Raw genomic sequence first — 25,366 nt, 5'->3', positions numbered from 1 at the left:
GGTGAGGGTGCTGCAGCTTGGTGAGGGACCACGGCTCGCCCTTGGCCTTGAGGAAACTGGCTCCATCCTTGCTTGTCAACAGTACTGTGCATTTCAGCAAGGTGCAGATACTTCTCCCTGCTGGTCTCCCATGAGCACCAGGAGGCCTCATCTCCTCCAGACCTGCCAGTTGGCCTGAACTCGTAGCGATCATGATGATGCCTGAAGTTGAATACAGAACATTGAAATGATCGAGAGGACATTAAATGCAAAAGGCATTTTATGCCTTTTTTTGGGCTGTGTCATCATTATCTGGCAGCTAATAAAAGCTTTGTCAGTACCATGGCAGGTTGCTCAGTTCTTTCCATACAGCATCTCATTCAGTGCTTCTCAAACTTGACTCTTGTAGGACCAGCTAAAATGCCTAAGTTTGTGACTACTTAGGTCTGGGTTTGGGCCTGAGAATTTGCGTTTCTCACAAGTTCCTAGGGGAGACTGATACTGCTGGTCCTCATTTTTGAGGTCAAAGTTAATTTGCCTAAAACAAGCTTATGGAGTAAGTAACTTTATCCTCATTTCACAATGAAGAAACAGACTGGAAAGGTCAGGGATTGGCCACAAAGTTTACTGTTACTTCCACCAGCATCTTTAAGCATCATTAGCTTATCAGCAGAAATAGCAAATGCCTAAGAAAGTCCTGGGAAGACATCCGTGGCGGAGACCCAGTGAGCTGTAGTGGGTGTGATGGGGTTTGAGAGCCAGGCCCATGGAATCAGTAAGATGTGGGGTGATGCCTGGGGACAACCAGTTCTGGAGGGGGCTGTGGAGATGGTGTGCTAGTGTTGCTTGTTATCATGAGAGAGAAGTGCGAGAAGGAGACCTGGGAAGGGGTTACAGAAATCTGTCCTGTGGATCACTTTCTTCCAGTCCTCACATCCTTGCTGCCAGCATCTCATGGCCCTGTTTGAGTTGTATTCTGTGCTTGCTATGGTCCGGTTTGAATGGTATTGTGTGCTTGTGGCAGACCTGTTTGAGTGGTATTCTGTGGGTGCTGTGGCCCTGTTTGAGTGGTATTCTGTGGGTTCTGTGGCCCTGTTTGTGTGGCATTCTGTGGGTTCTGTGGCCCTATTTGAGTGGCATTTTGTACACCCTGTTTGAGTGGTATTTTGTGTGTGCTGTGGCCCTGTTTGGGTGGTATTCTCTTCATGCCATGGCACTGTTTGTGTGATATTCTGTGGGTGCCATGGCCCTGTTTGGGTGGCATTTTGTGGGTGCTGTGGCCCTGTTTGAGTGGTATTCTGTGTGTGTCATGGCCTTGTATGAGTGACATTCTGTGGGTGCTGTGGCCCTGTTTGAGTGGCATTCTGTGCATGCATGCCATGACCCTGTTTGAATGATGTTCCGTGGGTGTCGTGGCCCTGTTTGGTATTCTGTGCATGCTATGGTCCTGTTTGAGTGGCATTCTGTGGGTGCTGTGGCCCTGTTTGAGTGGTATTCTGTGTGTGTCATGGCCTTGTATGAGTGACATTCTGTGGGTGCTGTGGCCCTGTTTGAGTGGCATTCTGTGCATGCATGCCATGACCCTGTTTGAATGATGTTCCGTGGGTGTCGTGGCCCTGTTTGGTATTCTGTGCATGCTATGGTCCTGTTTGAGTGGCATTCTGTGGGTGCTTTGGCCCTGTTTGAGTGCTATTCTGTGTGTGCCTTGCCACTGTTTGAATGGTATTCTGAATGTGCCTTGCCACTGTTTGAGTGGTATTCTATATATGCCTGGCTCTGTTTGAGTGGTAGTCTGTGGGTGCTATGGCCTTGTTTGAGTGTTTTCTGTGCATTCTGTGGCCCTGTTTGCGTGATAGACTGTGGCTGCTGTGGCCCTGTTTGAGTGATATAGTCTGTGGCCCTGTTTGAGTGATATAGTCTGTGGTCCTGTTTGAGTGGTATTCTTTGGGTGCCATGGCCCTGTTTGAGTGGTTTCTGTGCATTCTGTGACCCTGTTTGAGTGGTGGTCTGTGGCCCTGTTTGCATGGTATTCTGCCCTTGTCATGCCTCTTCTTCCCTTCATGTTCCTTTTTCCACATTTTCTGTGGAAAGGGGATAGGAACAGTAACACTATGCAGAAGAGAAACAAATAACAATTTCTTGTAGTGTTTAGTTTGTGATGCACAATTCTCTAGGCCTTTGACATGAAAAAAGGAAAAATAAAGAAAAAGCTTCCCACAAGTTTGGGAAAGGGAGGGAAGCCTTGGAAGAAGTAGGCAGGCTCTTTCCAGATTTGAAACCTATACATAGATTCAGATCTGTCACCTACATATAGATTCAGATCTGCAGACCCATGTAGAGGATTGGCAGCAGGCAGGGTGCAAGGCAGGGTATAAGGCAGGTTGCAGGCGGGTGGCCCCTTGGCCAAATCCTGTTGACATGTTTTGCTTGGCTTGAGTCATATTTGAAAAACATTCAAATTAGTTTAAAACATAGACATTTTCATGATAAAAACTCCATTTTCCAGCCTTCCTTGAAGAATTGGGATCAGGGTGCTGGTGGTTGGTGTCGGGGTGCTGGTGGGTTGATGGCTGCCTCTGTGAAAAGACCTGGCTCCTAGGTCATGGCCCCTCCAGCATGGGACAGGGGCCCTGGGGTGTGCCGCTGTACCTAGCCTAGAAAGTTCTGGACTTGGACTTGGACCTGGGAGACTGAGGCTGGTGCTTCCTGGTCTCTCCCCTTCACCTGCGCCTGGCGGCCATGTGTGAGAGAGCACATCTTCAACAAGAGGCCCAGGGTACCTGTAAAAGATCAGATTCCCAGTGACATAGGGACATGGGGACCCTTGGTCAAGTGGGCATTTGGGAAGTGGTGCTTAGTAGCAATTGTGAACATGGAATCTCTCTGCTGCCTTCTAAGGTAGAATAAACCATTCCTTTCTTTTAAAAAAATTACAATATGTTTTAAAAATGTGTTTTTAAAAATTATTATTATTTTACAAGATCCATGAAGTCTACGTGGTGCTTTATAGGGCATATCTGGCTACAGCTGGTGTACTTCTGGGTGTTTTATGGCAAATTATTCTCAGATTACCCTTTAATGCAAGAAGGTCTGCCTGTTGTCTGAGCTCCCTGGGTCATATGGAAACCCCTCTGACTTGATGCAAAACAGCTGCCTTAGTCAGCTGTTCCAAAAAAGGAGCATTTTCAGGCTGAAGCAGCAGGAAAAGTTTTGAAATGTTGAATTACTCTTTCCTTGCCATTAAAATGTGATTTAATTTTGATGCTAACAAATTGTGTAAATCTAAAGCGAAGTACTCAGAATGGAGTTTGTTAAGTGTGTTCTGGCATTACTTACAGTATGCCCTGGGGGGACATTCCCCAGGGAGGACAGCACAAAATTTCACTGACCTCCATGTTCCAGGACCTCAGCCTGGCTGAGGGTCAGGGGCCAACCCATGGGCCTCCCCCATTTCTCTTCTGGGTCCCTGCTGAGATAAGCAACAAAGGAGTCAATTGTCTGAGGCCTCCTTTTGTCTGAAGGGCTCCATGAGCCTCTCTGAATGCCAAAGTGTATCCATGTGCATGGATGAGCACATATGTATGAGTGTGCATGTGTGCATATATGCTGATACACACGTGTGTGCATGTGTGTGTGCATATGCATACATGTATGCACATGTGAATAGACATGCACACAAGCACTGAAAGACTGCATGTGTGCATGTGCATGTCTGAATGTGGACAAGTAAACGTGTATGTGCCTGCATGTGTGCACACGTGTGAATGTGTGTTTGTGTGTGCATGTGTGTGCACACACACAGGCAGTGGTGAGGCTTAAAGAGTTTTTGAGTTGCAGATACATGAGAGCAGGTGAGGGGCCTTAGAGAGGATTGACCAGATGATGGAGGTTCCTAAGAGAGAGGAGGAAAACATCTCATCTCTCAGGAGATCACACAGTTGCCCTTACCTGGCATTTGCTATGGCACAAAAAGCCTAGAGATACTCCTACCTCCCCTGCTTTCTCTGTAGGAATGAGGAAGAGCAGGCATATGGAAGCTTCTTACACAGTTCATTTGCCTCATTGGTCTGTTGCAACCTGAGGTTTCAAGGAAAGACCCACAAGAACTTTTTTTTAAATTGCATTTTAGGTTTTGGGGTACATGTGAAGGACATGCAAGATAGTTGCATAGGTACACACATGGCAGTGTGATTTGCTGCCTTCCTCCCCTTCACCTATATCTGGCATTTTTCCCCATGCTATCTCTCCCCAACTCCCCACCCCGCACTGTCCCTCCCCTATTTCCCTCCAACAGACCCCAGTGTGCAGTGCTCCCCTCCCTGTGTCCATGTGTTCTCATTATTCAACACCCGCCTATGAGTGAGAACATGCGGTGTTTGACCACAAGAACTTTTCTACACTGTTCCAGCCTTTGTTCAGGCCTTCCTCATTGGACCCAGTGCATTCTATGTGATATTTCAGCCATGTTTCCAGAATGACTGTGAAATACTCTGTTCCCATCCATCCTGGCAGTGGTTCCCTTGTAGCATGAGGGTTTTTCCCCTTCCCCAGTTGTCCTGTGCCCTTGCAGGGCCTATTCATTCAGACGCCTGCCGGGAGCCCTGACTGCTCTGTCGTTTGGTTTGAGCCATTCCTGTCCACTGGAGTTTCCTTGATTCACACCTTTTTCCTTAACAAGCTGTCCTTTTAAGAATGACAATAAAACGTATTTTATTCAGAAGCCAGAAAAGACTCATAAAAACGCCTCATTGAAATTCATCTTTGTGAAAGATTCATCTTGCAGCCCCCTTTAACCAGCACAGCTGTCACTAGCAACTTTTTCTGTTTTTTTCTTCTTGTGCTTCCCACCCCATTTCCTCTCCCTACTCCAGCAAGGGCTTATCTTTCAACTGTGGAGAAGCCACCAATTAAACTGTACTCCAAAGCTTATCAAAATATCCAGTCAGTAAAATTATCTTATAATTAGCCTCACTGTAAGCCAGAACGTTTTAATCCCAGGAAACGTAAAGTTATCCGGCATGTGAAATCTGTAAATTGCTCATCCTGACCTTCTGGCTACAGTTTCTGCTTTTCTTTCTTTCCCAAAGTAATTTCTTCCTTGTTCTTTAAATTCTTGATTGTCTCTGAGGCATCTTCTTCTTCTGTTTGCTTAAGTTTCAAAGAAAACTTACTCCTAGTTGAGATAGAGAATTGAAAAATTCAGGTGAATCAACCTGATTTTATATATTTCATGTCTTCACGTTTAGCTGTTCTTTTTGCAGACAGGAGCCTCTGATTGCTGATGGCTCGTCCTTGTTGGTCTCGTACTTTGGATGCCTGCAGTGATATGCATGGCTGAATTTTTCTGGAGCCCAGCTATTCAAACAGTGTCTGGGGGTTCTGCAGGGTGTCGCGCTGGGCAGGGGTGTTGGACTTTTTTATTTCAACCATTTCTCTTCTCATAGCTCTCCCTCTCCATTCACCCTCCCACTGCCAGGGGACCCTTCTGTCATCTTGCACCACCTGGGACGCACCATGAATGTTATGTCCCCACCCCAATCCTATTCAGACCAGCATCAAGGGAACCATAAGTGATGTTTGGGGATCTTAAGGTGGAACTTAGACTCCGGCTACAGAAATGATATTCAGATGATCTTTAGGTTCTTAACTATTGTTAGCTTCTTAAACTAGTCTTGCTGTAGGTATGAGTGGGATAATGAGATTTACACAGGCATGTTTGACCGTTCATCGCTTGTTGCATAACAAAATATTTTTGAAGTTCCCAAAACTCATTGAAAAAATAAATGTTGGAATGTACTAAATTTTGATAAATGGAGTATTGCCTGCATATAGTGTTACTAGTGGTAGTTATTATTTACAGAGTTTTTCCTATCTGTCACACAGTAGTCACACACATACATACACCAAGATATAAACACACAAATATATAAAAATTGCTTCATCCTTACATTAATTCTGTGAGAAAGCAGTTATTTTGCCCATTTTACAGTTGGGAAAATTGAGGCTCCCACAGTTTCAATAACTTGCTGATGCAACTGAATTTGACTGGCTGGCCTGACTCTTGCTACCCCTTCTGTGAACTATCCCATGTCATGTGATTTGACCCCCACCTATGCTTGAGAGGTTTCCGCATCCCCCCCACAGAGTAAAGAGGAAATCACAGTTCACCTCAACCTCCACTTGTTGCTGTGCCCAACAACTGAGTGCACTGTATCTTGATGTCACATGTGAATTTCAGGCTCAATTTATTTGCTGACCTCAGAGCTGAGGCTTGCTGGCCTTGAGCTTACAGGATCAGTGTGAAGGCTGTGATGATCCTGTAGGGAGACTCTGGTCCAGGTGGCCTGGGCTCCACTTGGTGCTCCTAGGGTAGGAGATAGAGAAGGGACCAGCTCCCAGGACCCCACCATGTGTGGCTGTGTTCCCCTAATACCACCCTTGGAATCGCCACATGCTCCAATTCCATCTTTTTGTGACTGTGTCTCGGAGGAAGAAGACCCATATTTAGGAAGGCGTTTCTATTGAGAGACACCTCCTGTCTAATCCACAAGTAAATATTTTACGCCTCTTTAAGTCTCTTTAAAAATACAGATTTTCTTTAGGAACTAAGTTGAAACTAAATATGTCATAAAATATGTTGATTTTGAAGCATTAACTGTAGGAAATTTTAGGAAATCTTTAAAACATAATCATGCCAATTTAATTTTCTTGTGAATTCTGCATATTCTTGACATTACTTCGTTTTTCTCTCTTTTTAATTACAGCTTGGGTTGACGATAGCCATTCGCTACAGTCACAGGTAAATGTTTACCTTTTTGTGTCTTTTAAGAATTATCCTTATTAGTTTCTAGCTCTTGGTTTGCTTAAGTCTCAGGTTTTGAGCTTTTTTTTGGTGGCTGCTTCCCTGTGATGTCAGTGTCACAGATGGAATTGTTCTAGTTGCTTGATTGGCAACAGCATATTGCTATTTAGAGGAATGAGGTCTTGTGAAAACGTGGTGGTAGATAGCACACTTCTTTTCTTTTCTTTTTTTTTTTTTTTAAAAAGGGATATTCTAGGTCATGACACAGAAGCACTATCTGGGTAATGTTCTCACTCTTAAAAGAGTGAGACACCCTTAGTGTGTCCCTGAAAACAGGAACACCCTGCACAAGAGGTGAGTCCCGGCAGAGAAACCCAGCAAGAGTTTGTCTGTGCAGCCCTAGACACCCACTCCATGCTGGGCCTCTCTCTCTGTGTCTTAGGATGCCTGACAATGGCAAAAAGCCCTATTTTTGTCTTGCTTCATGATTTCCACCTTGGTCTCAACTGTATGACACTGATGAAAAATGTTTGTTTTTTGTGACGGTATCAACCTTTTCCCGTTTGCATGTGTCAAAATGCATTGAGATGTTAAAGTAAGATCCAGCCCTAGCAGAGGGGTGATAAGCAGGGTCCTTCCTGTCCCTACAAAAACTGTGCTCGCAGCCTCCCGAAGTGCCACTCTCTGGTCATAGGCTTTGGGCTTGGGGAGGTCTACTCAGCTGCCCGCAAACAACCCAGAGTCATCTAATTTCAAAACAAGTTTTCCTCCTAAAAATGCTCATAACGAGGGTATGCATGGTTTCAATATACATGTGAATTGGGCAATTGTAAGCAATCCCTGAGACCTTGGAAGCTGCAGGGGAGCCATGTAGATTGCAGCAGGAAGAGGGCAGGAGAGTTCTCAGCCCTTAGAATGAGACTGTGGGAAGAAAGGTGCTTTTGTGGGACATTTCTGGAGACTTGTGAAAGAAACTGCTCCAGAGAGGCTCAAGGTCATGGAAGGCAAAGACATATATTTTCCTGGCCCATTGCTAGGTACATGGCTGAGTCCCCATAGAAAAGTCAGATTAACTAGAGAAAGCATGCAAATTTATTTAATGTAAGTTCTACATAACATGGGAGCTCTCACAAGGAACTAAAAACCCAAAGTAACAGAGGAACCTGTATGTTTTTAATGTTAGTTTGATGGAGAAGTGGACAGTTGTGGAGATGGATAATTGGACAAAGAGGGTATGATCTAATGGTGATAAACTGGGCGGGAGATTGAGGACTTGACAAATTTAGCCTGTTTGTTCAGATTCTTCTCTGTGGTCCTGTGTCTTCAGAGATAAGTATTTCTCTGGATATATGGAGGCTACGTCTCGAATGAGTTTTATGGCTTGTATCAGGGGAGGAGGGGAAGGGGAAGGTGAGAGTGACCTTCCTGCTTCTGCTGTTTTCTCAAATGTCAAGGTGCTGTTTTCTCAAATGCTGAGGTGCCCTATCAATTGCTTGTATGTTTCCAGTTCTATGCATGCATGATGCATGTCCATGACAAAAGTGTGGCATCCTGCAGAAGGGTGTTTTTCCCTTGTAAGCCCAGCTAGGCTCCTGCAGCTGCTGAGGCACACAGCTACAGCACACTTAGGAGGAAGTATGGTACGCACACAGACCTCTAACCCTAAAGCCAACTGTGTGTGGTATAGTGGGGTACCGTGTGTGTGAAGTGCTCTCTCCAGAACTTGGAGGAGCCTGTTTTTCTGGAATGTTCTCAAGGTAGACTGCTCCAGAAATAAGACAGCTAAGATCTTGCTCTGGTTCAGAGACAAACATGCTCTTCCCCATGATGTCTCACTATGTTGCAAGGGCTGGTTTTGAGCTCCTAGACTCAAGTAATCCTCTTGTCTCAGCCTCCCAAATTGCTGGGATTACAGGAGTGAGCCACCATGCCTGGCCAATGGAGGCTTCTGAGAGGAAATAAGTCTTAAACCATCCCTGTTCCTCTAAAGTGTGAAAGTGGCAGGAAGCCCAGCTGACTCGGAGATGCCCCTGATAGGCTGATAACAAAGGTCTCTCAGAACACATAGTCTTTTAATTGCTGTCTGGCATTGCTGTGGAGGAGAGGGAGAGTTTGGGGAGAGCATGGAGGTGTGGGGTGGATCCTGGCTGCTTCAGATTGCTTCTGTAGTCCTACTAGTTCAACCTTGACCCCAAACTTAGAACCTACTTCTCAAACAAGCCCTGCAGAGAATTGGACGGAATGCAAGGAGGAAGTTAGCAGCTTATCCGTTGTACATGAGCTTGCCTCTTCAGGCTCCAGCCCCAACCTTCTGTGCTCTCCTCTCAACAGGAGATATCCTAACACATGTGGCTTCCCTGCTGTGTTTCCAGGGTTGTTTGTCTCCAGGCTGTCTTTACCACCTTTAAGGTGTCAAGTGCAGAGCACTTAACAAATATTATGGATAGTTATGTAAGTGCCACAAAAAGCAAGCAAAAATCTCAGTAAGTGGGGGAAGTGACAACTGAAAGTGATGATATTGAGGAGAAGGAAAGTGAAGACATCTGTGGAGGCTCCCTTGCAAGTTCCAAGGTCCTTCACTATCTCCCTTGGGGTCTGGGGACCAGGGAGTAGGTGGTGGCCCAGTGAAGCCAGTATTCACAAAAGGCTGCCCTCAGCGAGTGGTGTCATCTGTAGAGGAGTCTGAAGACTTTGGGAGCACAAAGACTGATTAGACAGTGATTGCAGTAACTCAGAGACAGCATGAGGACTTTCTAGGCTTGGCTGTGCCTCTCACAAAATGTGAATGTCAGACGATTCACACAAGCCAAACTGAGGAGAGTTACTGAGGAGCATGTGATCCGCTTGAGGACTGACATCTTCAGTACTGTGGAAATGGAGAAGGGATGATCAAAGGGTTGTGTTTTCTAAAAATTATTTCTGAAACATAAGGAATTCTGATTTTAAAATTCTGGAAGTACAACAGCATTTGTAAATTTGTGGTGGGACAAACCGACCTTCTGGGAAATCCCCATTTTCCCAGAATTGAAGACACTTCATGAGGCGTCACTGAAGAGCCGTTTGCAGGTCAGGCCTCTTCTTCCCCATGGGCACAGGAGGAATTGACCTTTCCTCTTAGAAGCCTGCAGGTCACCGTGGCTCTTCTTTTTTTTTTTTAGAGACAGAGTCTTGCTCTGTCATCCAGGCTGGAATGTAGTAGCGTGATCTCAGTTCACTGCAACCTCTGCCAACTGGGTTCAAGCGATTCTCATACCTCAGCCTCCTGAGTAGCTGGGATTACAGGCACCCACCACCATGCCTGGTTAATTTTTGTACTTTTAGTAGAGACAGGGTTTTACCATGTTAGCCAGTCTGGTCTCGAACTCCTGACCTCAAGGGATCCACCTGCCTCGGCCTCCCAAAGTGCTGGGATTACAGACATGAGGCACCATGCCCGGCCACTGTGACTCTTTTGCTCCTTCTTATACCTGGCCTTTCCACCTACCTCTCCCCTCATCCAGGAGGAGGGAGATGAGGGATGTAGCTTTCTGGTTGAGTTCCCTCTTTAAAAATCCTATTTGCTTGTTTGGACTGGCTGAAACTTCTATCCTTTTGTTGATTACTTTTTATGTGTGTTGTGAAATTTGCCTAACATAAAATTAGCCATTTGTTTTAGTCTGTTTGTGCTGCTATTACAAAATACCATAGACTGGGTACTGTATAAAGAACAGAAATTTATTTTTTCACAGTCCTGGAGTCTGGGAGGGCCAAGACGAAGGTGCCAGCAGATTCAGTCGTCTGGTGAGGGCCTGTTCCATGCTTCCAAGATGGTGCCTTATTGCTGCAGCCAAGGGAAGGGAGGAGGGCTGTGTTCTCACGTGTCAGAAGGGAGAAGTGCAGAGGGGAAGGGTTCATGAAGCCTCTTTATAAGTGTCTTCATCTCATTCATGAGAGAGGGAGCCCGCATGCCTAATCACATTTTAAAGGCCCCACCTCTTAATACCGTCACGTTGGCCATTAAGTTTCAACACCTGAATTTTTGAGGGAACACATGCAAACCCTAGCACCATTTTAACAATTTCGAAGTGTATAGTTTAGTGGCATTAAGTACATTCTCACTGTTGTGCAATCAGCATCACTGTCTATCTCCAGAACTTTTTCAGCATTGCAAACTGTAACTCCATACCCATTAATTAAACAAGAAATTCCCTTCCCTAACCCCTCTCCAATTCCTGAAAGCCACCATTTTACTTCTTGTCTCTATAAGCTGGACTATTCTAGGGACTTTATATTAGTGGAATAATATAGTATTCATCTTTTTGTGCCTACCTTGTTTTACTTTGCATAATTCTTCAAGATTCATGCATATTGTAGAATATACTGGAAGTTTATTTCTTTCTAAGGCTGAATAATATTCCATAGCATGTATAGGCCACATTTGGTTTATTCATTCATCCAGCAGTGGACACTTGGAATGCTCCCACCTCTTTGTCATTGTGAATAATGCTGTATGAATTTGGATATACAAATATCTCTTTGACACCCTGCTTTCAGTTATTTTGGGTACATGCCCAGAAGTGGAATTCCCAAATCACAGGGTAATTCTAAGTTTCAGTTTTTGAGGAGTGGCCATACTGTTTTCCTATCGATTATCATTTCCCTTGTCATGTTGACCCAGAACTCAGATGCCAGAGTTGAGGTCTTTCTAGGTCTTCTTTGTATGGGCAGGGATACCCTTGGCATCAAGATTTGGGACTTTATATTCTAATGACCAGATCTGCTTCCAAAATTCTAACTAAAGTATCAGGACCAAGAGAGATGGTGGAGAAAACCCCAGCAGACTCCTTTAGAAGATGGGAAAGGGGATGAAGGAAAGCAGGACAGGAAAACGTGGTTCCAAAACGACAGTATTGGAAAGATGGGTTTACTCTTGAAGAAGAACGGATTTTGGGGTCTTAAAGGAGATGAATGTGGGGAGGAGGGAAAGAGGTCACTACAATTCTATAACCTTGGCCAGCCAGCAGTACCTCTCAGGCTGCTGCAGACACGGAGGGGCAGGATTGTGTCAGAGCTAGAGGGGCTCTTGTATGGCAACAGAAGACTTGAGGACCGAAGGAGGCCTGATTTTGTTTGCGTGCATATGCAGCAGTGCTTCAGCTGTTAAATCTCCTTTATTCAAATGAAGAGTGTTCAAGGTGAGACCATCCCCCGCATGTGAGCATTTAAGTGTACACACACACACACACACACACACACACACACACACACACACACACACAGTCTAACACTTGCTCACCCCAACCACTTCCACTGCTGCCCCCAGACACCGCTAAGTCTTGCTTGAGGAGTTATTAAAGTTATTCCAGATCTGTCTGTGATATAGAGGGGTGTGTGTGTGTGTGTGTGTGTGACTTCATGTGGGCATGTGGGCAGGGAGCTGAAGGGTCGGGAAGTAGGGAAAAAATCATCATATTTTGATGGTATAAATGTACCAAGCAAGGAGAGCCTCTGCCATGACTGCCTGTGTGTTTAACAACAGGTTCTGCTCATGTTTCATTTATTATCATGGTGTTTTAATTTATTTTTGTAAAGTCAAGCCATTTTCACAGAGTGGAAAATTGTCTCTTGATGTTCATTCCCCACTGTTTGGCTTGAGGTTTTGGGGTGGAATCCACACAGTGGTGACAGCTGGGTTACCCCCAGAAGTGCCCTTTGCAGATAACAGCTCTCAGGGCCCCATCACCCACACAGTGGGGAACAATTTCCCCACTGTGTGGGTGTTTTGTTTTTTTCTTTTTCTACAAGATTGAAAGAGAGTTTAGATGTTCTTCCTGCCTGACCCAGTGCAGCAGAGTGAAGCAGGCTGCTCCCTCCTGGTGAGTACCCCTGGGCTGAGATGAAAGAGGAAACCGGCTCAGAGGTGAGCATCTCACCTTTGGCTCTCACTTGCCTGATAACGGAGAGAACATGTGAACTAGCAGCATGGAATTTTTGCTCATGCCACTTATGCCTGTATTTCTAAGAAGAGCTCATGAGAGTGGAGGATGAGAGCAGTGAACTAACTCCTAAGAGAATGACTTTGCTTTGTTTTTTGTTAGTTATGTTTCTTTAATAAACGAGGAAGGAAGCAAATTTTCCATTTGGTTCTGTGATAGTTAAATGAAGGTCCACAGAAGTGTGACTCTTAAGCAAAGTCTAAACGTGGTTCTTTCCCACGACTGACTTCTTTCTACTGGTTTCTCACCTAAGAAAGGCTAAATTTGGTATCCCATTCAGGGCTGTGCCCAAACCTAATATGGGAGTTACAGTCACCAGCCCCGTAAGAGGCTGTGGCATCCCTCGAGGGCTGGACGGGGAGAGAGAGTTGGGGAACCTGCGTGCGATCGGACTGCACAGTGTGACTGTCCCTGACCTAGACTATTGGGGGCCTGTCCTTACAACAAAGTACAGACCCCGGGTGATTAAGCAGTCATTCTGAGACTGTGCTCGTGTTTTTCTTTAGAATGAACCCAGATGGCCTAGCAAGAAGTGAAGGGGTTGTATACTTTTGTGTTCTGATTTAGATTAGAAGAGGAGCTGGAAGTTCATAGATGAATCAAAATGCTTATTGAATGGACAGGCAGCATCAATGAGCAAATGAAATTACCATCTTGAAATACAAAAGGGAGGAAAAGACCAGAACCACGGCCATCAGGCCTATTGGATTTTGATTTCAAGTGTTGGCGTATAAATACCTAGCAACTCCCATTTGGGGCTGGTTTGATCTTGTGGAGACAGCTGGGGAGACTGTTGTTCTCCAAATTTTGTGAAAATAAACAAAAATGCCTTTCTGCCCTTTTTTCCCCTTCCAGCGAATAGTTGTTTCTGTCACTGGGACTCTCTGGTTGACTGTTCCATCTGTCTTTTTTTCAAACTTCACAGTGAGGCTCCAACCAGATATGCACAGGGTTGCCAAGAAATTATTCAACCTCAAGGGTATAATCTTAAAACAAAGCCTTCTTTTGGATGGTTGTGTTTTTGATGGCCTTAACACAAAATATTACCCCTAAAGGATGTCCTATGAGTATTCATGAGGATCCCAAGTCATATGCTTTTCCTTAGCGAGACCCTTGAGCACTGAGGGTAGTTGTCAGTGTCTCATGGGACTGTGGATTTGCTAGGAGCAGGGTAAATACGCTTCAGGGTCCAGGGGTTAATGTAGCAGATGGATGTGTCTTTCTGTATCTCTCGTATTCCCTTTAGTCTTCTGTCTCCTTTGGGTTGGTAGCCTTGTCCTTTCCGTGCCTTCTCCTCTGACCACATGGCCATTTCCCAGTCAAACCTGCTCATGGCATGTCTGCTGCCACACCCACAGGGTGGTCTCCAGGGATCCTCAGATCTGAACACTCTCCTTCTACTAAGAAGTGGTTTTCTTAGTGGGCTTCCCTGCTTAGGAAGTAAAATCCTGACCTTTAGCACAGGATTCAGACCTCACTCCCAACCCCTGTCTCCTCATGCTGAGCTTCCTGTCACATCCACCCCTTGCTTTTGCTGTTTCCCCTGGAGGATTAACTTCCCTTCTCAGACCAGTGAACTCACCCTCCAACAGCCCCCTTTTATCATCTCCTTTGTAGATCTATCAGGGAACCGTGCTCCATGCTCTTTTCTATTGTTGGGTCTCAGGGCTGCTTCTCAGGTCAGAGCCCAGCTCTATGTCTTCTCCTTCCTGTCTCCTCAGGCAGTAGGTGGGAAAGGCAGGCAGCCTCCCTATTCCCTCCACACATGCCCCTCTAACATCCTTCGAGCCAAGGCCATTTAACAAAGCCATACTATGTCCACAGGTCTGGGAGGAACTGGTTCATCTTTATTGAATGATAGCCTCCTGAAAAATGACCCTTCCCTTACTTTGAAAAGACTAAGACACCCACATGAAATTGATTAGGAGATTCAACACAGCTCAAATTAAAATCCCAGTAAGATTTTGTGTAGAAATTGGCAAGATAATTAAAACATTTTTATGTAAAGGCAAAAGAACTAGGCTGAGCACCATGGGTCACGCTTGTAATCCCAGCACTTTGGGACGCCAAGGCAGGTGGATCATCTGAGGTCAGGAGTTTGAGACCAGGCTGGCCAATACGGTAAACCTGGACTCTACTAAAAATACAAAAATTAACTGGGTGTGGTGGCATGTGCCTGTAATCCCAGCTACTCAGGAGGCTAAGGCAGGAGAATTGCTTGAACCTGAAAGGTGGAGGTTGCAGTGAGCTGAGATCGTGCCACTGTAATCCAGATTGGGTGGCAGAGTGAGAAAAAAACAAAACGAAGCACAACAGCAGCAAACAGAACTAGACCGGTCAAGCAATTTTGAGAAAGAACAGAGTTGGAAGACTTCCAGTACCTCATTTTCAGATTTGCTGTAAAGTTGCAGTACTCAAGGGGAGACTATAGGACAGGTAGGCAAAAGGACAGACATATAGGCCAATGGGACCTAGGAAGAGGTCAGGAGTAGACCCCACATGTGGATTTTCCACAAAGGTGCCAAAATGATTCAGTGGAGAAAGGATAATCTTTAAAATAAATGGAGCAATTGGACATCCATATAAAAATTCAAAAACCAAGAAAATCCCATACCATATACCATGTAGCATGTACAAGGAACAAAGGTGGATCATGTCCCTAAATGTAAAACCTAAAACCGTAAATTTTCTGGAAGCAAACATAGGAGAAAATCTTTGTGATCTTGGGTTGGAGAAAACTTTTTTCAGACACAGAAAGCATGAACTATCAAGGAAAAAGTTGGCAAAAATGGATTTTATCAAAATGAAAAACATCTGCTTTTTGAAAAACACTGCAAAGAATTAAGACAAGCCACAAATCGGGAGAAAATATTGGTAAAACACATATTGATAAAGGAGTTGTATCCAGAGCATGTAGAACTCCTACAGCCCTTAACAAGAAAATAAAACAACCCAGTTTAATAAATGGGCATAAAATACTGGAACTGATTCTTCACCAAACAAGATATGTAGATGGCAAATAAGACCATGAAGAGATGCTCAACTTCATTAGTTATTAAGGAAATGCAAATTAAGACTAGAATGAGATACCATTACACATATATTAGAATGGCTTAAAACCTCAATACCATCAAATTGCCCCTCACCAGACCTCCCAACACAAACACAAATGCAAAAACACCCTGATAATATGAAGTGCTGATGAGGATGTGGAGGAACTACAACTCTGATACATTGCTGATGGGAGGCAAAATGGTACGGCCACTTTGGAAAAACACTTTGGAAGTTTCTTATGATGTTAAACATAACTTTACCATAGACCCAAAGATTCCACTCCCGGATACTTAAATGAGAGAAAGGAAAACATTTGTGCACACCAAGACTTGTATGCAAATGTTCATAGCTTCTCTATTCATAGTAGCCTCAAACTGAAGACAACTCCAAATGTCCTTCCAGTGGGAAGTGGGTAAACAGACTGTGTCAATTCCACATAGTGAGATACTACTCAGCAATAAAAAGCCATTCTGCTAAGTGGAAAAAGCTGGATTCAAAAGTGCCCTTACTGTGTGATTTCATTTGTGTGACATTCTGGAAAAGTGCAAACTATAGGGAAGAAAGCAGACCTGTGCTTGCCAGGGTGGGTGGAGGGCAACCTAGAAAGCAACATGAGGATTTTTGGGGGGTGACGGATTCTAAATTTTAATCGTGGTGACATGACATGTGTTTTCCAGAATTCATAGAACGGTGACACCTAAAATGGGTGAATTTTATTGTGATTAAATTATACTCAGTAACTTGAATTAAAGAGAGTTAAGGTAGGGGAGTCTCTCGGGCACTTTTTGTGGCGAGAACACCTTGTCTGAGGTCATGTTGACAGTTTTTTCAAGTGCTTCTGGTTATGGTATAAGGGGGTTCTTCGTGTGGAATTATCTTGTTTTACACGCCCAGGATGAGGCCTTTGAGTTCGCATTGAGCCACGTTATCATTTTCAATGAAGGCAGGTTGCGAACTGTGTGACTGCACTCAGTTTAGCTCGTTCCTATTTCTTTCTTTCTTTTTTTTTTGAGATGGAGTCTTTCTCTTGCCCAGGATGGAGTGCAATGGAGCCATCTCGGCTCGCTACAAACTCCACCTACTGGGTTCAAGCAATTCTCTTGCCTAAGCCTACTGAGTAGCTGGGATTACAGGTGCACACCACCACGTCCTATTGATTTTTGTATTTTTTTTTTTTAAGTAGAGATGAGGTTTCATCCTGTTGGCAAGGATGGTCTCAAACTCCTGACCTCATGTTCCACACGCCTTGGCCTTCCAAAGTGCTGGGGTTACAGGCATGAGCCATCGCACCCGGCCCAGCCCATTCCTCTTTCTAAGGGTTTCTATGTCAACAAAGATGCAGTCAGGTCTTCCATCAGTTCTGGACGCTCTGGACCATGTGGTGCTTCAGTGAGGCCCTCTTGCTAGGGTGGTGCAGCCTGAGGCAATCGGATTTGACGATTTTCACTGCAAGGTGACTTCAGAGCAGAGCCGGTGCTCTGGTCTGTGGTCCCCAGAGCCCTTAAGGGTACTGGGATAGCATCCCTCCATGAAGTGCAGGTGCCCAAGGTCACGTCCCCAGAGGCATCGCTCACCTCAACCATCTGGAAAGCTCACTGACCTGTGGGCCTCTCCCAGAGACCTGGGAAATGGGGGTTTGTTTTCAGACCTCACCGTTCTATCCCGGCAGCAGAGGTGAACATGGCCAGGGTCACTCCAACTCCCACTGGGTTGAATGCTGCTGAGTGCAGGGCAGAGAGCAGGATGGAGAGAGAATGAGCTTGGAGGAAGCCCCCAGCATATTTCCTGGAGTGCTGAGGGGAGCTGCCCTTCTGCTAGGACCAGGGGAGGACAGCTCTATCAGCAGGAGACCCCTATGGGTGACTGTCCAGGCTGGTGTTTGTGACAGGCCTGCCAGGCATTGGGAGGCACAGGGTGAAACTACCGTGGGGCTAGAGTCCATTGCTGCCTTCTGCATATTCCCTTGAGTGGTGCTGTGTCGCCCTGGCCCAGTGGATCGCGAGACAGTGAGCCTGCAGCTGGTGCCCACCCATTTTATGAGCTGGTAGAGGGGGGTCTACCAAGGTCTTACTTGTATTTCTGTTGAGAGGGAAACCAGGGAGCTCTCTGGTTGGGCTGCGTGAGGGGGCCCTGGCTCCCTGACTGATATTCTGTGGCCTGACCTGCAAGCCTGGCTTCAGGCTCTAGACTCCCTCCTGAAGGGCGTTTCTTAAGTTTGAATGAATGGCTTAAATTGGCAAGATGTAATCCAGGGGCTCTGTTAAATTAGCCACAGAAAGTTCTAGATTTGCCTCCCCCACTCACCAAGATACTGTATTTATAGGCAATTTTTGATGTATGAATTACATTTTGGCCTCTTATGTGGCACAAACTACTTACAAATCAAGAGCATTCTATACCCTCTATGTCACATGGAGGTTGGGCCTGTGGGGGCACCGGGACATCCCCTGGAGGGCAGCAGACACCCCGTCCGCAGTGTCCAATGCAGATGGAGTTGTGTTGAGGCAGCTTTTTTTTCTTTTTCCTGAGGTGGTTTATCACTCAGGTTCTGCTTCCTGTTGAGGTTGGTAGAGCCTCAAGTGCCATGCAGAGAAGTCCATCTATAAACTTCCATTCTCTGGTCTTTCATGAGGCAGATGTGACTGCTTGTCCAAGTGCTGTACTCTGTTGTATAAGGCAATCTCCACCGTCGTTAGAGCCCATGGTGGGTGAAGATCGTATGTGGGTACTTTGAGTGGAACAAGAGCCACATGTATACACTCACATGTCAGCAGCCGTGGGTCTCCACAATGTTTCTCTTCTAGAGAACAAGCTGCTTTGTCTGTATGCCCTCTAGAGCCGGCATGTGCTGGGTCCTGAGTGCCGGGCCTTAGGCAGGGTGGTCCATCTTGTGGCTATTTACTTAATATCCTCCTCCTAGACCTATGGTTCCAAACCATGGTGATTTTTGCTCTCCAGAGACATTAGGTGACATTTTTGGTCGTCCAGACTTGGGGAGGTTACTACTGACTGGCAGGTATGGTGGAGAGGCCAGGGATGCTGTTAACCACCCTAAAATGTCTGGGTTAACTACTCACAACAAAGAATAATCTGGCCCAAAATGGGAAGAGTGCCTGGGTAGAAACTGCTTTGACTGAGAGCTCCTGACGGTAAGCACAGTATTTATTCCTCTTTCCATCTTCAGGGCCTGGCAGGTATCATGAGCTCAGTTGGCCGAGGCTGACTCAAATCAGTGCTTAAAAGGCTCACATGTGTGTTGGTTTTTATGTTGATAAAATGCTCTCAATATTCCCTGAGAATTTTTGTTCTATTTGTTTGCTTGTTTAAACATAGAAATTAAATCAGCTTTCAGTTAGTCATACTAGTGGGTGAGAGAAAAGGGTAGTTCCTCCAAATGGTAGATCCCCCAGAATCCACTTACCGTTGTCTAGATCCAGAAACACAAATGCATAGTAGGACTCACTCTCACCCACTAGGGCCAGCCCGAGGCCCTTTCTTGTTAGGTTTGCAGGCATGGGGAGGGTGTGCTCTGCCCTTAAGGCTCTGCAGCCTGCGCTGGCGCCAACTTCTAGGGGGAAGAAGAGAGGGGAAAGAAGAGATTGGCAGGCACACAGTGGGTAGAGGATAGCATTGTTGGTACAAATTCCAGACATCTTCTGCCTGTAGCTCTTTGTGATCGTCCAGGCAGAACCTACCACATCTCCATGAAGGAGGCAGGATGTGGAGGTTCCATACCAGGTGCACTTGGGGATTTGAACTCAGGCCTCTGACTCTCAGCAGAAGACTTGTTCCCCAAAGTGTGTAACCAACACTTTGTGTTGTTGTGTGGAACCATCACCCAGAGTGCGGTGATGGTTCCCTAGGGCTCAGAGCCTTGATTCAGCCCCAACCTCTAGGGAGGGTGCTTGTTTGCTGGCCACCAGCAGGGTGATGAAGTGGTGCTTGGAGAGTGTCAGGTCTGGAATGGCAGGCCATGCTCACGGAAAATTTTCTTGTTCAAGTAATGACTGAGAGCATTAAGGAGGCTTCAGGTGGGGGGATGATGTGGCAGAGGCCACTGAGACCCACCACCTGGCAGAGATCTGGAAAGCTCTTGTTCAACCCCAGGGAAAGGTGGCAGAGGGACCAGTTTCTATTTCCTCCCTTGAGAACGAGAAGGGGACAGTGGCCCCTGTCCTCTGGCATAGAGTCAAGGAGCAGAGATTACTGCTCTGCTCAGCCTGGCACCTCACCCCCACCTTCTGTGGAACCTGTCCCACCTAAATGGCCAGCCAATGTTCCTGGGGAGGAAGCTACCTACCTGTGCTTTAAGAAACTCTCCCAGTTGAGAGAAATGACCTACCCCAAGGGACTTGTCTTGCTTGAAAGGAAACCTTTAAGAATCTTCTTTTAAATCACATGTTTTCTGTGATGAGTGTAGGTAGGAAGAAAGGAAACATTAGGTGTTGGAGACAAACTGCTCATATGGAGGAGAATTCTGTTGTTTCATCCTTTGTACTTGTTACATACATCTCTTTTGTATACCAGAAAGCAAAGGTAGAAGAAAAAAATGGTGATTCTGCCAGTTGCCAACAGTTGATCCTGACCTTAAAACTAGTCTTGATGTGGAGGAGACATCAGTGTGCAATGCTTTAGATGACATACTGCTTAAATGCTTCCTCATTTAACTGTCATAGCCCCTAAAATGGGTGTTACTAATTTTGTTTTAGAGATAAGGGCACTAATGCTCAGAGAGGTTGAGGCGTTGTCCAAGGCCACTTAGCCACTTAATGAAGACCATGCTCTTTCTAGCGTCTTAGGAATCTCTGTTGGCCTGGGCAGAGCTCTGAATAAGAGATACCATTTGAGAAAATGCACCAAACAAATCAAAAAGCAACAAGAGAAGATACAAAAGTGTACCTGATTGCTTGCCAAAGACATAAAATATATGATACATACTGTGAAATACAGCAATTTCCCTTTATCCTTTATCCAATGCTTCACTTTCTGTGGTTTCAGTTATCTGCAGTCAACCTTGTTCTGAAAATATTAAGTGGAAAATTTCAGAAACAACTTATTGGTTTTAAATTGTGTACCATCCTGAGTAATGTGATAAAATCTGAAGCCATCTTCCTCCATCCCATCCTGAATGGAATCCTCCTCTTGTCCAGATTACCCACCCATTAGTCACTTAGTAACTGTCTCAGCGATCAGATGGATTGTCACGGTGTCACAGTGCTTGTGTTCAAGTCATCTTTATTTGTCTTTATAATGTCCTCAAAACACAAGAGTCGTGATGCTGGCAATTGGGACATGCCAAAGAGAAGCCATAAAGTGGTTCCTTTAGGTAAAAAAGTGGAAGTTCTCGACTTTGTAAGAAAAGAAAAAAAAACATATGCTGAGGTTGCTAAGATCTACAGAAAGAAGGAGTCTTCTATCCATGAAATTGTGAAGAAGGAAAAAGAAATTTGTGCTAGTTTTGCTGTCACACCTCAAAATGTAAAAGGGACAGCCACAGGGGTGATAAGTACTTAATTAAGATGGAAATTAAATTTGTGGGTAGAAGACATGGACAGGAATGTGTTTGGTTGGTAGTTGGGTTCAGTACTCTCCCTGATTTTAAACATTCACTGGGGTCTTGGATTGTATCCCCTGTATATAAGGGAGACCTCCTGTAAAAGACAGAAGACCCTGTATGCTAAGAGAATATGTAATGTAAATCTCAACTCTTGTATGGATTCCAAGGACATTGATTTTACTAAGACTCAGATGATGCTGTTAAGACTATCTGCTTTGGGGTCTTATTCATTCTTTCCTTCATCTACCAAACAGTTGTTTTGTATCAGGTAGGATGCCTTTAGCTATCAGTAACCCGAGACACTGGCTTAACTATTTTAAACAGGAAGTGGATTGTTTCCTCTCTTAATGATTCCGAAATGGGGCAGTTTCAGGGTGATTATTTCAGGGGCTCAGTGACACCTCAAGGACCAGAGTGGCTTTGATCTTTCTTCTGTGCAACTCAGCGTGTCAGTTTTGTCTTTGACTGACTCCCTCATGGTCACAATATGGCTGCTGAGGTTATTGCTCTCACATGTGGATGTGTGAGATTTAGAAGAGGACAACCCATGTTTTCCTATATATCATTTTCTAGCAGTATGGAAACTTTTTTTACAGAAACCCTTCAAGAGACTTTCCTTCAACTCCCATTGGCCAGATAAACCCGTCCGTCCATTCTTAAGGCCATCACTGGCAAGAAGCATTGGGGTGACTATGATTGGGTTAGTTAGTGGCTCCATAGTGGAAGGTAGATTACATGAGCAGACTTAGGACTTTATTATCAAGAATGGGGGAAGGAGGGGTTGGGCCAACAACTGGAAATGTTGCTACACATTTTAAAAATATTTTTATTACGGAAAATTTTAAACACGAAGGAGAGAAGCATAGTGAATTCCCTATTATTTGTCCCTCAATTTCTATGATTCTCAATATTTTGACAGTTTTAGTTCACCACCATCCTCCCTTTTAATTTCTGGCTAGAGTACTTTATTTATTTATTTTTGACATGGTTCTTACTGATTGATTGATTGAGGCAGGGTCTGGCTCTGTTGCCCAGGCTGGAATGCAGTGACGTGATCTTGGCTCACTACAACGTCTGCCTCCCAGGCTCAAGCCATCCTCTCACCTCAGCCTTCTGAGCAGCCGGAAGCATAGGCCTGTACCAACAAGCCCAGCTAATTTTTGTATTTTTTGTAGAGACAGGATTTTGCCATGTTGCCCAGGCTGGTCTTGAACTCCTGGGCTCAAGTGATCCACCTGCCTTGACCTCTGAAAGTGCTGGATTTACAGATGTAAGCCACTGTGCCTGGATGCTGGCTAGAGTACCTTAAAGTGCATCCCAGACATATATCATTTTTTAGGGCTCTCTGGACATATACTGAGTACCTGCTATCTGCCTAGTTATAGCCAAAGAAGATATCTGTTTCGGGGATGAGAAATTAGTGAAAGCTCACTGGTATTAGCTAATTTTTGCTACAAAAGACAAAATTCCCTGAAACAAAGGAAAAAGGCAATATCCAGGAAATGGAGTTTTCTCCAAAGCTGTTGTTTGTTCTGGCTGCATCTGGAGTCCTTGTGATGTTAGAGAACAGGTGTCCTGGGAAGTTCGGGTGGGGGACAGGGGATCCTTCCTGCCCCTCCCCCTGCCCCAGACAGAGGTGGAGCTGAGTGGAAGTTCAGCATCTCGTTTGTCATTTCCCCTCTCAGGCTGCTGAGGCCAATGCTTTCTAAGAGTGGGTTTTGGTTGGGTGACACCTGTTTCTGCATGTTAATAGATTTCTGGGGTAAGATAAAGCTTGGTGATGTCACCTGCAGGTGTGTGAGCCTGTGGTAGCGGTCTGCTGCTTGACATTTGTTTCACAAGGCGTTGCTAGCTACATCTGTCCTCAGCTGTGAGAGTGTATGCACCAGCAGGCTGAACAGAGAGATGTTTGTAACCAGAACAGAGAATCAGATGTAACAAGCTGACTCTGGGCTGCGTTGCAAACACATGTACTTTCCCTATGGTGTTAGCTGATTTCATTCAGTTATGGAACAAAATACAAATGTTATTTCTTTAAAATATCATTGTGGCAGGCAAAGTATATTTCCATGCACCCTTTTCTGAGTTTCTTAAGCCCCCTGTTTTATTACAGGTTTAAAAGACCCCTCTTCCTCTGTATGTCTGAAACAGGAAGACTGCCTTCTTATTTACCTTCGGTTTAAAAATATTTAATCCTTTGAAGAGAGTTTGCATGCCTCGTGCTAGGTGGTACCTTTGTATGTAACACAATAAAATTTGCCACTCACCTACATGTGCTTCTTCATTTCTATATGACAATTAAAGGTCAAATTGCAAAGTTGAATCAGTTATAGCTCTGCGTTTAGGATATGTTCAACCTGAGCTGATTTTATCTGCCTGGGTTTTGTAAAATGTTAGTATTTCCATAGTGAGTTTAAAAACAGAAACCTTTTGCATAACCATATTTGAAAAATCCAAAAACAAAGAAAAAGAGAAAGAGAATGGAGTGATGATATGAAATGATGCCATTTGACTGGACACTTGTGTAGCCTGGGTGGCTTTTGTGGCAGTTATGCTGCTTCTGAGCTCAGTTCTCTAGAGTGTGTAAGTGGTGGCTAGGTGTGCTTTGTTTCGTGTGCTGTGCATTTCGGTGCTATGTGAGAATCCATGTGACCCCAGTACATTTTATTTGACATGCACAGCTGGGTCGCTGGAGGATATTCCAGGCCATTAGAAAGAATGCAAAAGAAAACACAGACAATCTATTCATCAGAACACTATGAAAGGGAGACTTACTGGGGCAAGCTCTGGCAAGAGCACACCTGGAGGAAGGAGAAGGAGGAAAACCAACTGGGCGCCTAGGGAGAAGGGCAGAGAAAATGCAGCTGCTGTTGACCGCGGCCGGCCGCATGGTGAAGGGCTTTGCCAGTGGTGAAACCTGATTCCATTTCCAACTTGTGAAATCGTATTTTAGGATGCTCTGCAAACAAGAGGGTTGGATGGTAGACACGAGGTCTTATTTGCTGAAGGGTCTTTACTCACCAGGTGCTTGGTACCCCAGCAGGACCCTGGGCTAAGGAGTGTGGTGCTCACTTTGCCTCTGAGGGCAGAAGTTCCTGACCTGTGGGATCAATGCTAGGACTCCCCAGGCATCCCTCAGACTCACCGAAGAGAGAAGAAGAATCCTAAGGAAGGATCCTAGAATCCTTGGGAAGGCATTTCCTTGCCCTTCTTCAACCACAAAGATGCCCCAGTAACCTCAGCCCTGTTCTCATAACCTACCTGCTCCCAACCCTGTCTTTCCCTTCCTACTTCCTAGCTGTGGGGTTGTCACCTGAATAGCCTTGTTTTATTTTTGAGATGGAGTTTTGCTCTATTGTCCAGCCTAACTGCAACCTCTGCCTCCCAGGATCAAGCAATTCTTTTGCTTCAGCCTCCCAAGTAGCTGGGACTACAGGCACCTGCCACCACACCTGGCTAATTTTTGTATTTTTAGTAGAGACGAGGTTTCACCATGTTGACCAGGCTAGTCCCAAACTCCTGACCTCAAATTATCCACTCGCCTCAGACTTCCAAAGTGCTGGGATTATAGGCATGAGCCACCAAGCCCAGCCTTGAATAGCCATTTTCTAATCCTGTGTAGAGACCCAGGGAAAGGTCCTACCTCAGCTACAGTAAGCGACTGGGGTGTCTGTGCATCACCTTGGTCATTTGGACCTCTGACCATCAGGCATTCTGAGCCTGGCCTGGACTGAGACATGGCTTGCTGTCCCCAGCTTGCTCACTGGTCCTTGGGAAAAGATCAGCGTGTGTACTCAATTCACTGTGATTGATCTTGGTGCAGAAGATGGAGTGCCAGGGATACCCAAGAGCCTTCCTTTCTGGCCAGAACTCTATCCAGATCTTTAGTGCAGAGACCAGGAGCTTTAAAGAGAGAGAGGGAGAGACTTGAGTTCATGTCTAGGTGATCTGGGGCAAGTCAAGCACATGCACAGAAGGGCACTCAGGAAGTGGCAGCCC

At 45.3% G+C, this 25,366-nt stretch overlaps 1 protein-coding gene across 1 annotated transcript in view; it reads left to right on the top strand.

The window, feature by feature from the left end:
* ACOXL (acyl-CoA oxidase like) overlaps positions 1-25,366 on the top strand; it is a 319,336-nt gene that overhangs the window by 48,961 nt on the left and 245,009 nt on the right. Inside the window, 1 exon segment of the mRNA XM_017549848.2 lies at positions 6,744-6,778. Coding sequence (XP_017405337.2) covers positions 6,744-6,778 — 35 coding nt within the window.

This window comes from Cebus imitator, unplaced genomic scaffold (genome assembly GCF_001604975.1).
Source record: "Cebus imitator isolate Cc_AM_T3 unplaced genomic scaffold, Cebus_imitator-1.0 Scaffold222, whole genome shotgun sequence".
Classification (NCBI taxonomy): domain Eukaryota; kingdom Metazoa; phylum Chordata; class Mammalia; order Primates; family Cebidae; genus Cebus; species Cebus imitator.
Note: the sequence above shows the minus strand (reverse complement) of the source record. Positions and strands in the feature narration are given on the sequence as shown.